This window comes from Neopsephotus bourkii, unplaced genomic scaffold (genome assembly GCF_033783945.1).
Source record: "Neopsephotus bourkii isolate Nb327-2 ecotype Australia unplaced genomic scaffold, CSIRO-AGI_Nbou_v1 NB_1154, whole genome shotgun sequence".
Lineage (NCBI taxonomy): Eukaryota > Metazoa > Chordata > Aves > Psittaciformes > Psittacidae > Neopsephotus > Neopsephotus bourkii.
Genome location: NW_026901640.1, coordinates 2,565,813 through 2,581,659, shown reverse-complemented (window position 1 = coordinate 2,581,659; position 15,847 = coordinate 2,565,813). Strand labels below are relative to the sequence as shown.

Sequence of the window (15,847 nt, the reverse complement as noted above, 5' to 3'; positions counted from 1 at the left end):
GCTGCAGCCTGGGTTTCTTGGGAGTCCCATGGGCTGCTCCTGGTCCAAGCGAGCTGCTGGCCTCTTGGCATCACTCCCAGCTTGGTAGAAGTCAGTAGAAAAAAATGGTTGGTCAGAAATGACTCATAAAGGCCGTGTTTTCCTGCCAAAAGAATGCTGCCTGCTGGTCACACAGCAATCCCTCTCTAAGGAAGGCTTCAGCTGCCTCTGGTGCAGCTCCTGGATGGGACACAGCACCCAAGGGTGTTCCCCTTCCCCGGGAGTGCCACCAGAGCACCCTGCACCCCTGGGCATAGCCTGAGACTCTCTCTTTGTCTGCAGGATGGAGACGTTCCCTGCGGTGGCTGAGGAGGTGCTGAGGGAGTTCCAGGTCCTGCTGCAGCACAGCCCCCCTCCCATCGGAAGCACCCGCATGCTCCAGCTTGTGGCCATCAACATGTTTGCAGTGTACAACTCCCAGCCCAAAGGTACCACGTGTGCTGCTCGAGGGGAACCGTGCTGGGGATCAGCCTGCTTGTGTGGAGCAGGGAGGGGGGGATTACCATGGATGGGGGAGCAGTGAGGTGGTTGAATGCCTGAGGGTGTGGGGACAGCAAAGGGACATTGGTTGGGGGTGTCTGAGGAGAGAGGAGGCATCACATCTCCCTGGAGCATGAGCCATCAAGCACAGAAGGAAGGCATTGCTCCATGGCTCTGCCTTCCACTGGGCCCTGCACAGTGCCTGTGCTGCACTGGGAAGATGTAGGAGCCATTGGTTGCTGGGAGAGGGGTGTTGGCTGTGATTGCTCATGCAGGTGGCTGGGTGATGTGATGCTGCTCTCTGAAAGGTCAGGCTGGAGGCTATGCCCCACACTGAGGCACCCAGAGACCAAAGCAGATCTGGTATTACTCATCCTCCTCCCCATCGCCTCCTCCATCCGCCCATGTGGTCTCTGCCATTGTTGAGTTTAATGTGTTGGTTGGCCAGCAGAGATGCCACCAAACCAGTCTCTTCCATTGAGTTTGAATTGCTGCTTCCAGGGATGTGTCTTTCCCAACACACATGGCAGCAGGTACCCGGCTCTGTGTTTGAGAGCAGGGATGCAGCTGTGCATCCTGGGTGGGATGAAGCAATGTTTCACTTGGGATTTAGATCCCAGAGATGGAAGTCTTGAGCTGATGGATTTCAGCTGAAGCCACCATGTGGGTGATCAGGCTGAGCCCCAGCGATGCTGCTGGCTGATTCCTCCCTTGTGAGCCTGTTGGCCACTTGTCAGGCTGGTGGTTAGTGGCCAACATCAGCTGATGGAGTTGAACCAGCACCAACCATGGGGGCTGGGAAGCAGCTCCTGTGTGCCTGCTGCCTGGCCAGCCCTGCAGGCACCCTTCTTTCCCAGGGGAAGCTGTCATTCCTGCTGGGAAGCAGCTTTGCCCTCCCTCCCTCCTGCTAGATGCCAGCCAGAGACAGCGTGTTTATCTTTAAGCTGCAAAGTGCTTTATGATTATGAGCACATGCCTCTGTGTGGCCCCTGCTAGGTGGATGAACAGTGTCTGCACTGCAGCTGGGAGCGGGTGGTAAAGAGAGGAAGAGATCTGGCTGGGCTGTGGGGCAAGTCCCTGTGGATCACTCCCAGCTCTTGGACCACTGGACTCTGCTCTTCTATCCATAGCCAGGTTGTGGATGTGAGTGGTAGGAAGTGAGTGCTTTTTATCTCCTATGGAAAAACCAGTATTCCTGGAGTTTTCTGCCTCGTGTGTAGGTACCTGCCAGCTGCTCCCAGCTTATGGATCAATGCAGAAAGCAAAGCTGGTCCTGCTGGGGGCTGCAGCATAGGTGGCAGTGCTCATGCAATGCCTGCAGGTCGGATAGCACTGCTCTGCCATCTGATCCCTGGTGCCCATCAGGGATTTCCCTGTGGGCTCCTTGCTCTGGTGCCCCTAAAATATCCCTGGGAATGTTGCTGGCAAAGCAAATGCTGTCGTCAGCACGAATGCCCTCATGCTCTGTGAGCCAAGTGCTGGCACAGCACAGGTTGGGCTCGGTGCTGGCGCTGTGATACTGGGAAGAGCAGGATGCAGAAGGGAGGGAGGAAAAGGAAAGGGTTTAAAAGGCAAGTGAGAACGTTTGCTGAATGATTACCAAGTGCCCAGCACAGAGTGAGGGTCTTGGCTCCTTCCCCAGCATGTGGGTTGCTGTGGGCAGAGCATCCAGCAGGAACGCTGTCGGGAAGGTGCAGATTTCCATTTCCCAGCACATGAGTCAGCTCCCTGCACTGCAGTAGCATGGGCAGTGGTGGGAGAGGGTGCTGATCCATCCCTGTGGGGATGTGGGAGGCAGGCGGGGGCACAGGGAGCAGTCCCTCCCTGCCTGCATCCCCATTGCCAGGGATTACTGGGGAGCCGTGAGCCAGGCTCGCTGTAGTCAGAGCTTGGCTGCGTCAGGTCTGTAGAGCTGGATCTAAGTTTGCCGTTGGACCAAACAGCCTCCAGAGATCTCCTCCTACTGAAATCCTTCTGCAAATCTGGGATCAGAGCGTGTCTGTGTCCTTCCCATCGCACTCACGGGCCTGTCTGACCTTCAGCTGGGAGCTCCCAGTAGCAGGAATTGATCCATGGGTTCAGGGCCAGGGGAGGGAAGTCAGTGTGAGATCTTCCCTTCCCTGCTGTTCAGGGTAGTGTCCCCAGGGAGAGCTGCTCCCTCCCTTCCATCCGTGTATTTCCAGGTCTTTGGAGCCACAGTTATTCCTGAGAAACTTGTGAACTTGTTGCTTGTGCCGTGTCTGATGAACCCCTCTTGCTGTGATGCAGTGGTGCTAGCAGTTGTGGGGCAGCGTTACCCCTAAAACAGTCTTGACTTGGGGAACTCCTGCAGCATTTTGTGTTTGTGAACACATTTAATCACAGCTACACCTTTCCTCCCTGTTGCTCAGGCTTAAACACCAGTCCTGCCTCATCTCAGTCTCTGCTTCCCCTGGTTTTGCTGTAGATGATGGTCTGGCTGTCCCCATTGCTTCAGTGAGGCAGCAGGGGAGGCTGGGGACTCGTGTGTTAATGCTTTATGCTGCTGCTCTGTGCTTTTTACTCTTTCTCTTTTGCTGTGGTGTGGGTTGGCTGTGATCCCTCAGGGATGTCCCTGCCCTGGTGTGTGTCCCCCATATGGCAGTTGTGCTGTGTCCTCCTGGGTGTTACCGGCTCGTGGAGGATGCCACTGCTTTGTAAATCAGTTTGTGTGAGGTTGCCAAGTGCTCTTATAGAATCACAGCATCACAAAGGGGTTTGGGTTGAAGGGACCTTAAAGCTCGTCCAGCTCCAACCCCTGCCACAGGCAGGGAGCCCTTCCACTGGAGCAGCTTGCTCCAAGCCCCTGTGTCCAACCTGGCCTTGAGCACTGCCAGGGATGGGGCAGCCACAGCTTCTCTGGGCACCCTGTGCCAGCGCCTCAGCACCCTCACAGGGAAGAGCTTCTGCCTAAGAGCTCAGCTCAGTCTCCCCTCGGGCAGGTTCAAGCCATTCCCCTTGGCCTGTCCCTACAGGCCCTTGTCCAGAGGTTTCTTGTAGCCCCTTGAGGCACTGGAGCTGCTCTGAGGTCACCCCTTAAGAAGCCTTCTCTTCTCCAGGCTGACCCAGCCCAGCTCTCTCAGCCTCTTTTGGGGTGCACTTGTGTGTTTCAGCTGGTTTCAGATCCAGCTGTGAGCAGCACGTGGCATTTCACCACCTCCCAGTGCAGGTCACTTCTGCAGCCCCAGGTACCCAAACCCAGAGCCCCACATTCTCTGCCCGGTTTGTCCCCAAGGGCAAGCACTGGGTGCGTTGGAGCTGGTCTCAGCTGCCTATGCAGCTGGGCAGCACTGGGCAGACCCTGGGAGATGGCTTGGTTCTGTTGTTTCCTCTGACAGAGGAAGCCAAAGAATTCCCACATGAAGTGCTTCCCCTGCTGCTCCGCATCAAACAGCATCCCTCCGAGTGAGCCGCTCACCCTATGGTGCAGGGAGGCCTGTGGCCAGCAAGGGTCCCTCTCGCCTCCTGTTGGGAGCATTCCAGGTGGGAAAAGGCATCTTGGAGACCTCAAACCCATGGGGCAGAGGGGGCCCACCCAGGGGATGGGCACCCACTCTACATGGCAAAGATATGCAGTTACTAGAGCTTCCCATCATCACGTAGGCATAGTGATGGGCCATAGTGGGGGCTCTGGCTGGGGCAGGACCTTAGTGGGGTGGCCCGTTTGAACAGTTTGGTAGCCATCTGCGCCGAGCGACTCGGGGAGAAGTTTGGATCCCTTCATCCCGACCACAAACACGCCAAGAATGTTAATTTTTTTTTAATTCTGTAATTTGGGGAAATAAAACTCTGGTTTGTGAAAGGCCTAATTGAAGCCGTGCTTGCGGCAGGGGCATCTCGGTGAGGGGAGAAGGAGAGCAACCCCCCCTACACCCCAGCCCCATCTGTGCCCAATTTACTCCGATCTGGCCTCTCTGAGGCTCCCTCTCTCTCTCTCTCTCTTTAATAATTTGTTTTATAATTCCTGGAATCAAACCCATCTCAGACACACTGTTTTATTTTACTGTATTATTGGATTATACTTCCTATAAATCACTGGATGTTATTCATAGGCCACCACCAGAATAACTTCCCTTCTCTTCTCCTTTCCCCCCCCCACCCAATGGCCCCGCATTCCAAACAAGCACTCCCCAAAGTTGGGGGGTGCAGCAGCACAGGGCACCCTAGAGACACTTCCCGGAAATCCCAAGCAAATTTGCCTGGCTGTGGGTGTGAAGCATCAGGCTGCAGCACCTGGATGCCTTCTGGCATCACTGGCCAGGCGCGCTGTGCCGTGTGGAGGTTGTTAGGAGGTCGGGCTTAGGTGGAAGTGGAGAAGGGAGGGGGCTGCCATATGTGCATCCTCAGCACATGGAGGGAATGAAGTTGCATCCCCCTGGGGCCGAGCAGAGTCAGGGCACGGAGGCACAGGGAGGTTCTGGCCAAGCTTTAGCTTGAGGGTTGGGAAAGTGGCTTGTGTTTGAACCAGCGGGAAGCTGGGTGAGCAGCGTGGAGGAGGAGGAGGAGGAAAAGCAGCCGCTTGAGCAGCAGTCCCACTGTCAAAGGAGGGTTCAAGAGGGCAGGTAATGTGGCTGGGTCGCTGCTCCTTGGGCTGCCTTCTCAAGTGGAACGTGGTTGGGTTTTCCATGGGAGATAGAGTTTGCTAGGAAACCTTGCGCAGAAAGGGAGGATTCACATCCTGCTCCCTGCAAGCAGTGTCCGTCCCCTTTGCACAGCCACACCAGTGCAGAGTAGGTCAGTCCTGCACAGGCCACTGGGTGTAGACATACTCTGCCCTGGCTCACAGAATGCTGCTCTTACACAGTGAGCATCTGCTAACCACAGACTTTGCTAGTGTGCATGGTCCTGCTTGCTCCTTCAAGACCTGTACCAGCTTCTGAGATGCTCATCACTCCCAGCTCTCGATAGACACCACAAAGGATCTATAGCTTAGTGCAAGCCAACTAAACAGGTACAGGAATACCCCTTTTTGGATGTGTATTCTCCAGCCTGGCTGGAGAGGAGACATCAAACCCAAAGAACCACCCCCCCAAAACCAGGCTGTGCTTTGCAACCAGCAGCCTGCTCCGCTGCCACCCTGCGCATGGATGGAGCACGTTTCACCTTGCTGACCACAGCTGCTTTGGTTGCAGGCTGAAGCCTGAACCCTTAAAATACCCCAGAGTCTGCCCTCAGCAGAACCCCACCTCTGACCATCCCCACCGCTCTTCTTTGGTTCCTTGGACCCAGCTTTTGCTGTCAGAGCTTAACTGCAGCATCAGAAGAAGACTCAGCGGAAGCAGGTACCGCTCTTCTGCTGCAGCCACCTCTCAATGGCTTTTCATGAAGCTCTAACCACATCTTGCATACTGGAGCAGCCAAAAGGTGCTGGGAGTCGAAAGCAGAGGAGTCCAGTGCATTTGACTGGGTTTAAAAATAAAGCAGTGCTGTGGATGGTTTGCTTTGGTTTGGTGGTTTTAAAATTAGACACCAAGCAAAGCTTCATAAACCTCAGGCTGTAGATAGCAGAAGCAGCAACTTGATCTTTCCCTGTCTGGGGAGCAGAACTGAGGCCTTGTCTCTTGAATTCCCCTCTTTGCATGGTAAATACGTGCTTCACCAGAGCCCAGCTGGTACCTTCGAGCTCTGTGGGGCATGGGCACAACCTTGGGGAGGTTGGTGAAGATCATGTGTTACAGGGCTGTGTCTTGGGGAGGCTGAGCATCTGCAGTGCTGTGCCGCATCAAGAGCAGAGCCTGAGGTCCCTCCACCTGCCTGGGGGACTCTGTAATGCAAACACAGCCCACTTGGTGCGAGGAGGATGGGGTTGAGCAGTGTTGTAGCTGCCTTTCTCTAGGGCTTTGTTGGTCGTGGAGCAAGTGAGGACTAAGTGTCTGGACTGAGCTCACCAGCGTGCACGTGGTGTGCTGGTTCCCTCAGACTGGGCAGTGCTGTCTTCAGCGAGGTGGTGTTAAGACTGAATGCTTCCCAAAGGCTTAAGTTTGGAGGAGCTGGATGTTAAATTCCCTTCACATTGCTGCTCTCACTCACTTCAAGCCAGGCTGGACAGGGCCTTGAGCAACCTGATCTGGTCAGAGGTGTTTCTGGGGCATGGAACTGGATGATCTTTAAGGTCCCTTCCAACCCAAACCAGTCTGATTCAGGTTTGAGTTGTAATCAGGAGAGGAAACCCAGAGCAGGGCTGGCTGCTGCTGGTGTCCATCCTTCCCCACACTGCCTGGCTTGCACAGAGGCTCTAGAGGAGCAAGTGCTGAGCTGTGCCAGCAGGCTTTTATCCTTAACCTGTTGCTGAGTGGTGTCTGCTGCTCACTGTGTCCGAAGCAGGATGAGAAGGCTGAAACAGCACAGGGAGTGATACCTGCATTGCTCATCTCCATAGCCACACAGCTTCCTGTGCTGAGCTGGGTGTCCTGAGGGGCCGGCCCTCCAGAACCAGTTGGGAATGCTGGATGTTGGCACAGTTGCCAGGAACTCCCAGTGCCTTTCCTCTTGGGGAAGGAAACCGTCTTGGACTTGAGACACATCAGCAGAGTTCAGGTAAAACCCTTCTGGTCCAGACGTGTCTTCAGAGCCTCCCTCTTGGGCTCTTGAGGCTGGTGGCAGCAATGTTTAGACCAAAGTCTTCCTTTGCTTATTCCCCTCTGTTTCCTGTTTAAAAGGCAGATTGTCACATATTTGGGGATTTATTTACCGTAAATTGGAGTTATTTTCCTGGCTGCTGCCTTCTGCCCTCTGATGCAAGACTCCTGAGTGAAACGTGTGTCCAGAAAGCCCTGTGACTCCTTTTCCCTTGCCACAAGTGCCAGCAGGAGATGCAATACTCAACACGCTGCAGGGAATTTCCACTTGCAGGTCAGGTTTCTGAAATCCAGACCTTGGCTTCGGAGGCAAAAGATTGAGGAGGGCTTTTATGGCAGGGAAGGGGAAGGTTGCCAGCAGAACCAAGTGCTTGCTGGTGCGTCAGGCTCTGCAGTCCAACCAAAGGGCAGTAAAAGCCCCTGTTGAGTAGGGTTGGATGAGCAGGCTCTGGTTTTGCCTGTCACAAGCAAATCCTTACGCCTGCTCTTGAAACCGTTCCACCCAACGCAGGCTTGATACCGAGATCTCATTTCAGGGCAACAAGTAGAGGGGAAATGATTTGTAATCACAAAGCTCGAGTCTGCTTTAGAGCCAAGCTTCAGCAGCCCCAGCAGCAAGTCAGGACAGAGCTGGTGACGAGTGAGGTCAGGTTGGAAGGGGCTTTCGTGCTGGCATGGACCAGCTCTAAACACTGAAGCAAGACCATGATGGTGATGGAGAAGCAGCGTTGCTGTGTGAAGTGAAAGGCAGGAAATGGAGCGTTGGCACAAAGTGGCCTGTGTCCTGCTGTAAAATGAGTAAGGAGGTGCCTGAGGCTGCTGTCCTGAGGCTCTGCCTCACCCCTGCTTTGGTGCTGGGGAAAGAGGGGTGCCAGGGAGCCCGAGTGGGGTTACACCAGGTGCAGCGGCTTTGCTGAAGCTTTAGATGTTTGCAGCGTGACAGGAAATCCTCTTGCTTTTAAAGAGATGTTTCTGACTCTTTAATGTGCGTTGAGCCTTTGATTTCCTCGTGCTTCTAAGCAGCACCGAGTCAATTACTGTATTTCTGGTTAATTCTCAGGGAGAACATTGTATAATTAAGCTAATTATGCTGCTTTGTGAAGCTGTAAAACTCCTGATTGAGCTTGAGGGGCTTTTTTATAACCTGCCAGGTGTAGGCAGCGAGGGCTGCCGGCCCCATGCCCCATGCAGCCTGCCAGCTCGGTCAGAGTGGCTTCCTTCATAGGAGCTGCTCCGTGGGGTTGTCCCCTGCCAGCTCTGTCATAGCATCATGGAACGGTTTGGGGTGAAGGGGCCTTAAAACTCACCCAGTCCCAACCCCTGCCACGGGCAGGGACCCCTTCCACTGGAGCAGCTTGCTCCAAGCCCCTGTGTCCAACCTGGCCTTGAGCACTGCCAGGGGTGGGGCAGCCACAGCTTCTCTGGGCACCCTGTGCCAGTGCCTCAGCACCCTCACAGGGAAGAGCTTCTCAAGATCTCATCTAATCCAATCCATCCTGCTCATGGGCTGCAGCTTCTCAGTGAGTTGGGTGCCTGGTGCCCGTGGGGCTTCAGCTGGGAGTGAGCACCCCTGGGGGCTTGTTGGGATCCCTTCTTGCTTTAATGCTGGCATCAGGAATGGCAGCATAACCAAGGCTGTGTTTCCACTCCCAAGAGCATCTGCAGGGAGGAGGTGACCCTGAGCAGGTTTATATATGGAGACCTTTTATTTTCCCTGATTAAGGTCTGCATGAGCCTGCATGTGCCCGAACAGCAGGTTCTTGGCAGCACCAGCTCTGCCTGTACTCACTGATGGTCAAGGAGGAAGGTGAGAACTTGAGTGTGACCTTCACAAGTTGCCTTGGTAACGTGATGCTCAGTCCAGCTTCAGAGCCACTATGTATTGGGGCAGTTTAACCTTGCGTGCGTGATGGCACTGAATTTATGCGGCCCTTCTTTTGATTTAAAGGTTATTTTTAATGCTGATTGATGTGGCTTGTGATGGATGTGGTTAAAGCTGACCATACGGCTGGCTTGTAAGTGACACCTGCATGGGGAGGGATTTGTTTGAGGTTGGCACAGGCCTTGGCGTGCGCTTTCGGGTCCCTCAGCCTATGGGATGTGACAAGAGGCAAACAGGAGAGTGTTGCTGTGGGTTGGGAGATGCTTTGACTGTGGGGTATCCTCATTCCCCCTTCTCCTGTCCCTCCTGGGAGCATGTGGTCCCCCTGACCCTGCCTTGGTGAACTCCAAGTGCTTCTCCAGGAGCAGAGGAGCAGTCTTGCGTAAGCAGCGCCTGCTCTCCGGGTAATGGCACGGAGATGGAGAAGGAGGCGCCGGCTGCCAAAGGCGCGTTGGGAACAGCAGCAACCCTTCCGAGCAGGGCCCGAGGAGCCAAGGTCTGACAAGAAGCCCTCATTGCCTGGTGCTGGGAGAGCATGGGGCTCATCCCGCTCGGGGGCCCCAACCAGCAAACCGTTGCCACATGGGCTGGTGTGTGTGTCTCGGGAGGGAGGAGCGGAAGGGATGCTCTCGGGTCCATCTGCACGGGGAGCAGGAGACGCACCCCAGCTGGTGCGAGGCCCTGGCAGCCCCGGGAGCTGCTGTCTGTTGGGGTTTACTGCTGTCTACGTTGAAACACGGCTTGGGAAGGAGGGTTTGAAGGAGGTGAGAGGAGGGGGGGGTCTGTGGCATGGTGCCAGTCCCGGTTCGCCTGGCCTTCTCGTTCCTTTCTCCTCCTCCAATGCTTTAAAGTCACATTTCCAGGCCAGACATAGAATTAATCTCTGGGCACTTCACATTGCTGGCAGCGCAAAGCAGGATGTGGGATCTTTTTTTTCTCTCTCTCTGCGTCTTGGCTGACTTTTTTACCTCTCGAAGAATTTGGAAGGGCCGTGAGATTCCCCCCGCCCCCCCTCGCCTCTGTGCCGTGCAGTTTTTCAGCACGCTGATCACCCTGCTGTGGCTTCACCCTAATAGATTTCATATGCTGACACAGTTGACATCAGTACCAAACTATTTTACATGTGATCTGGTGTATTTCCTGAGGAAATCTGCAAGATATTTATTAAGAACTAATAAAATAAACCTCTCCATGAGCTTTTAGGTAGTTTTCAATTTTTCATGTCTCTCTCGTTTCCTCTTATCAATGAGTTTCTATTTTTCTCCCTCCTCTCTGACCATTGCAAAAGGAAACAAAAATAAATGTTTTAAACCCGTTCCTGAATGGACACTGAGAATATTTCTGTAGTGATGTATTAGCAAAGTTGTATTTTTAGTGCTGTATTGTCAAGACTAAAAATATCCCGCTGCAGAGCATCCTTTTTATAGGGCTTTGTGTGTGTGTGCGCACTCGCCGTCGTACAAGCTTGCACCAGCGTGTAAAGGTCTGTCTTTGTACTACTGCAGCGCTGCCTCCCCATCGCAGCTGGACTCCATTAGGCCTCGAAAATTAAAGTAATCCTGGTTAAGAAAGGGGAAAAGAATTAATCAATCTCACAGCACAGTGTTTCCCCAGCTGAGCCGGGATACCTGCGCGGCTGCAAAGGGCTCCAGCAGCCCCGGTTTGTGCTTTGGGCTGGTGGCTTTGCTCTAGGGAAGGTGTTCCCTGCTGCCAACGCAGAGCAGCGGGGATGGGGTGAGCTCGCTGGCTGGGATGCCTGTGGGTTGCAGTCACTGAGTGGGATGCTGCTTGTTTTTCATGCTTGGGAAGGCCTTTGGGGCTGTGCTGGGCTGTGCTGGTGGGGCTGTGCATGGAGCAGGCTGGGTGCTTCTTGTTCTGAGAGGAGTTTTCTACCTTCCTGCTATGCTTTAAACTGAAAGAAGGGAGACTGAGCTGAGCTCTTAGGCAGAAGCTCTTCCCTGTGAGGGTGCTGAGGCGCTGGCACAGGGTGCCCAGAGAAGCTGTGGCTGCCCCATCCCTGGCAGTGCTCAAGGCCAGGTTGGACACAGGGGCTTGGAGCAAGCTGCTCCAGTGGAAGGGGTCCCTGCCCATGGCAAGGGTTGGAGCTGGATGAGCTTTAAGCTCCTTTTCAATCCAAACCAGTCTATGACTCTGTTTCTGCCTCCTTCAATTAACTGTGTTTGTAACAGAGAGAACCAAAGGTGGGAGCTGGGCTGCGAAGCCCCCTCCCCTCCATCCCCTGTCCCTGCGCCGTGCTGCGAAGCAGCTCCTTTCCCTTTTCCACCCGCACACGATCGATGCAGCCCTTTCCAAATATAACCTGCTCAGTGCTTGTCCTCCGCAGCATCCCTGCGGAGCATCCCGGCCGCTGGGAACAGCCTTGGCGTCACAGGTAGTGGGTGCTGGGACTGACGGGCGACCCGTGCGCACGGTGTGTTGATGTGTCTCACGCTGCAGCCCGCCCCTCCGGCGGCTCGGCTCCTCTGAGTCACTGGCTGTTGTAGCTTTACTCACGGGTGCCTTGCTTTTACTGTCTGCTGCTGTCTGGAGAGCTGCAGCCTTTCAGCTTCCTGTCGAGCACTTCAGCGAAAGCAGTAATTAGGGCCTGTAAAAATTGATTTTTATTAGCCAGAAGTGTTGGGGGGGAATTGGCCATAATTTGAACAAAGCCAGATTGGAGATTAATAAAAAAAAACCTCCTAAAAATGAGAGATCTTTTCAGCAGAAACCCCAAGGCTGTTCCTTACAGACCCTTCCTGAGGCAGATGGGATGGGATGGGATAGTGGCTGGGGAAAGAGCGGCCGGCAGCGAGCGCCTCTGCTGTACCCGTCCTTGAGGGTGTTTGACACTGGCATGGGAAGAAAGGAAACCTTGTTTTCCAAGAACTCTGCTCTTTCTCAGCTTGATAAGCATTTAAAATAAAAGCTGCACAATTGGAATTGGCAGAGCATCCTCATTCTTTTGTCTGTCTGTTTATTTTTTCCCCCCTTCATCCCTCGACATGTGCGCTACAGCCCAGGGTTACTGCACCCCGCAGAACCACAGGCCTGGAGCTCTGCAGGCGCATGCCGAGCTCTGCCCACCCCCAGCCTGGCTCTTTGAAGCCTGGCAGAGCAGCAGAGATCCGGCTCCATTCCCAGCTGGGCCCCGACCCTGGCAGCCTCCCGATGTCCAGGGCACTGAAGTATTTGATGTTTTCATCCCTTTTCTGTCCCCCCTTTGCTTGCAAACCCAGAGCTGGAGCGGTGGTTTTTGGACCCGGGCTGTGACCGCGCTATATGGACCCGATCACTTTGGTATTTATAGACTTTGTTTGAGCAGCTCGAGCGTGGCCAACACACTGGAGCAGTGTGAGGCTGATTCCTGCATCCCTGGTGTCAGGGATTGGAGAATTCACCGCTCCACTCAGGGAATAGGGAAGAGCCAAGCCCCTGCACACATGTCACGCTGGGTTACTGCTCCTTGACTCAGACTAGGGAGTTACTTCAGGTTACTAGTCCTGGTTGTTGCTTTGGTGGAAGGCTGTTGCTTCAGGTTAGGAGTGCTTGTTTTTCGCTTGGCAGCTGGGCTTGGAACCTGGGGGGAACTGTTTCCCAAGGAATATTTTTGGGTCGAAAAGTGAAGGTCAGCAGTTCGCGAGCGCCGCGCTCGCAGCCAGCTCTGTGGTCTCAGCCTTGTGCCACCGGGCCAGCAGCACTTGAGATCCCGATCAATTGATCTGCAACACTATGAAACCACAAAGGGCGACTGCCAGTTCAAACTCCCCGTCTCGCCCCGCTTTTCCCCACCCAAAGTGTCTTTCTGCCCGTATCCCCTTTCTTCCTGCCTGTCTCCCTCCCTCCCTTTCGGCTGTGTATTGGAGTTTTTGTCTATCTTTTTCCATCTCTCTGTCTCTTTTCATAACAGTTTTTAATAATGTTTTAGTTAGTTCCAGCCTTTTCCCTCAATGGATCCCATTGGAAAATGCATTTGAAAGGAAACAGTTATACACTTCCCTTCCTTTGAAACTCTGTTGGCACCTTTTCCAGTGCAGTAAACCATACAACATGGATTTTCAAAGTTTCCAAACACAGACATGCTGGCGTTAAATTTATGAAAACCTATTTTATTCGGCTGTATAGTAACTGTGGGGCTCGGAGCTGCTGCTCGCAGTGAAACCGAAGCTCGCTTTGGAACTACAACAGGTTTTCAACTCTCTGCAGGAAACAGCACGGGGCTGGCTGGATGGGAGAGCAGGATCCCTCGGGCTCTCCGCGCGTGAGATGTGTAACAGCAAAGGAAAAGGGTGCTCAGGCACCCCATTCCCTTCCAGTGCAGCCTTTCCCTGTGGATGGGCCCGCTGGGAATGGTGCAGCAACGGTAGCTGCAGGGGACTTTGTGGGCATGCCAATCCTATCTCAAATCACAGGGGGAAAGAGGAATTTGGCATAAACCCGTTATGTCTTAGGGTTGTTAATGAATGTGGAAGGGTCAGGCTTTTTAGTTACTGAGCCCTGTGGCAAGGGGGGCAATAGCTGGGGTGAGTGTGCTGCAGTCTGAAACGGGGTTTGGGGACCTGAGGCTCCGGCTCCATCTGAGCTCTTGGAGCACTGAGATCATATTTGCTAACAGGAGGGCTCGGATGTTAAACTTCCTGGAATGGGTTCTCTGCGTGCTGTGGGTTTTTGCCTGTGGTCTCAGCCCTTCCCGCAGGGAATCGCTCGCTTGACACCTGAGAACCTCCCTTTGGCACAGAGTTCCTTCCAGATTTCCACAGGAGACCGTGGTCCCCCTTCACCACGGGAGCTCAGGTGGGTGAATGTGGCTGTGTCCTCTCCACGACCATTGTCAGGGGTTGTTTCCAAAGCCAGCACTCAGCAGCACTCCCATGCACTTGAGGTGTGGTGGAACGCAGATAAGGCCTCCTGTGATAGATGAGATGATGACGTGGCAGAGAGATCCTGGGCTTAATTTTCCTGTTGTCCTTTTGCTTGTAAAATTCCTTTCCCTTCACATGGGACTCTTACAGAGAGGTCGCTGATGAAGTGTTACCATCATGCTCTGTGCCGCATGGAGCATAGGAAGAGCTGGAAGGTTCAGGTCCAAATATTAGATAGTATAAACTCACTGGCTTCTGTCTTAAAACATCTCTGGTTTGGATGGCTTTCTGCATGGTATCTCTAACAGGCATAGATGGGGAATGGAGCTGAAGGAAGAGAACAGGTTTTCTGGTTTCTTGGCTGCTCACCTTGGGATGCAGGAGATGGAGTTGTCTGAAAAACATAATCCTCAGGAACTGCCTTTGTTCTTACTCGGAGCAGAGTCACCCAGCATCTCCATGTCACCGTGGCCAGCAAGTGAGGGACACATAAATACTGACCTTCCCTGGCCTGCCTTTCCCTCTCCATTGTCCAACCTGAACCACAGGATCCCAGACTGGTTCCAAGTTAATCCAGTTCCAACCCCTGCCACAGGCAGGGACCCCTTCCACTGGAGCAGCTTGCTCCAAGCCCCTGTGTCCAACCTGGCCTTGAGCACTGCCAGGGATGGGGCAGCCACAGCTTCTCTGGGCACCCTGTGCCAGCGCCTCAGCACCCTCACAGGGAAGAGCTTCTGCCTAAGAGCTCAGCTCAGTCTCCCCTCGGGCAGGTTCAAGCCATTCCCCTTGGCCTGTCCCTACATCCCTTGTCCCAAGCCCATCTCCAGGTTTCCTGCAGCCCCTTTAGGCACTGGAGCTGCTCTAAGGTCTCCCCTTCAGGAGCCTTCTCTTCTCCAGGCTGCCCCAGCCCAGCTCTCTCAGCCTGGCTCCAGAGCAGAGCTGCTCCAGCCCTCGCAGCATCTCCATGGCCTCCTCTGGACTCGCTCCAACAGCTCCACGTCCATTGTGTGCTGAGGGCCCCGGAGGCTTGGTTTCTTCCTCCCTTGTCTATCCAAGCAGATGAACCAACTGATACATCACTTGGAGTGGTACATGAGAGCTGTTTGATAGCGAGCACCCAGCTTTCCATAGGCTCCCACCTTGGCAAAGCAGGGGTGGATGGAGGTGGCAGAAGGCACGTCCAGACCCTGTCGCCATTCCTTGCCAGCCTCCTGGTGCCTGCTCCAAAGTGTGAAGGTGAGAGGGATTTCAGTGCAGTGGTCAAAGGGTTTTTAACTTGAGAAGAACAATCTATTTTCCCTAACCTCATTCTGGCAAATGCCTCAACCTTTGTAGATGAAATTTTCCCAATAAATTCAGCTCGAAGAAAGCTTTTGGCACGAAGGATTGCAGCCTAAATGGTTAAAGTTTGGCAAAGTCCTTTGGAACTAAACCCCGGGTCTTAGAATGGAAAGTCTTAGGTAAGCTTTATTGTAGGCACAGTGGCTGGGCTGTGTGACTGAGGCTGGGGATGCCCCTGGCCTTACCCAGGGACACTGGAGGTGACCAGGGGCTGGAGCAGGAGGTGAGGAGGGGCTTCAGGCCTGCAGCATCCAATGAGGACGTTTTAGTGAGGGGGGGGTCCATGGGTTTTGCTTTACATTTTGGCATTTGCTTTGCAAAGTGGCCCTCAGGAAGCTGTAGAAAGAAGAGCAGCAAAGGAGGGAATGTGTTGAAACGGAAGCTCAGCACTTTGCTGTTCCTGCCCCATCAAAGGGCTGCTTTCTCCAAATGTGCCTGTCTGCAGGCGCTTTCTCTCATTAACTTTCCCTCCAAGCTTGAAGCTCTCCCCGAGGTTCACACCAGAGGAGGCATGTTCCAGGCTGTCTGTTTGCGTTTGCTGCCAAAGACATGCCCACCTCCAGCATGGAGAGGGTGGGAAAAGGCTGCCTTTTATTTGCTGCGATTGTCCTGGTACAACTTCACTCCGGGCTGGAGTAAATCTCTTGGGA

The 15,847-nt window shown here is 54.0% G+C and overlaps 1 protein-coding gene across 3 annotated transcripts in view; it reads left to right on the top strand.

Moving 5' to 3' along the window:
- Positions 1-15,847, top strand: part of SMG6 (SMG6 nonsense mediated mRNA decay factor) — a 106,073-nt gene that overhangs the window by 28,131 nt on the left and 62,095 nt on the right. For all 3 annotated transcript variants that reach the window (XM_061363407.1, XM_061363406.1, XM_061363405.1), the window contains exon 10: positions 322-467. In XM_061363407.1, the coding sequence (XP_061219391.1) occupies positions 322-467 (146 nt within the window). The remainder of the gene's footprint in view (positions 1-321; positions 468-15,847) is intronic.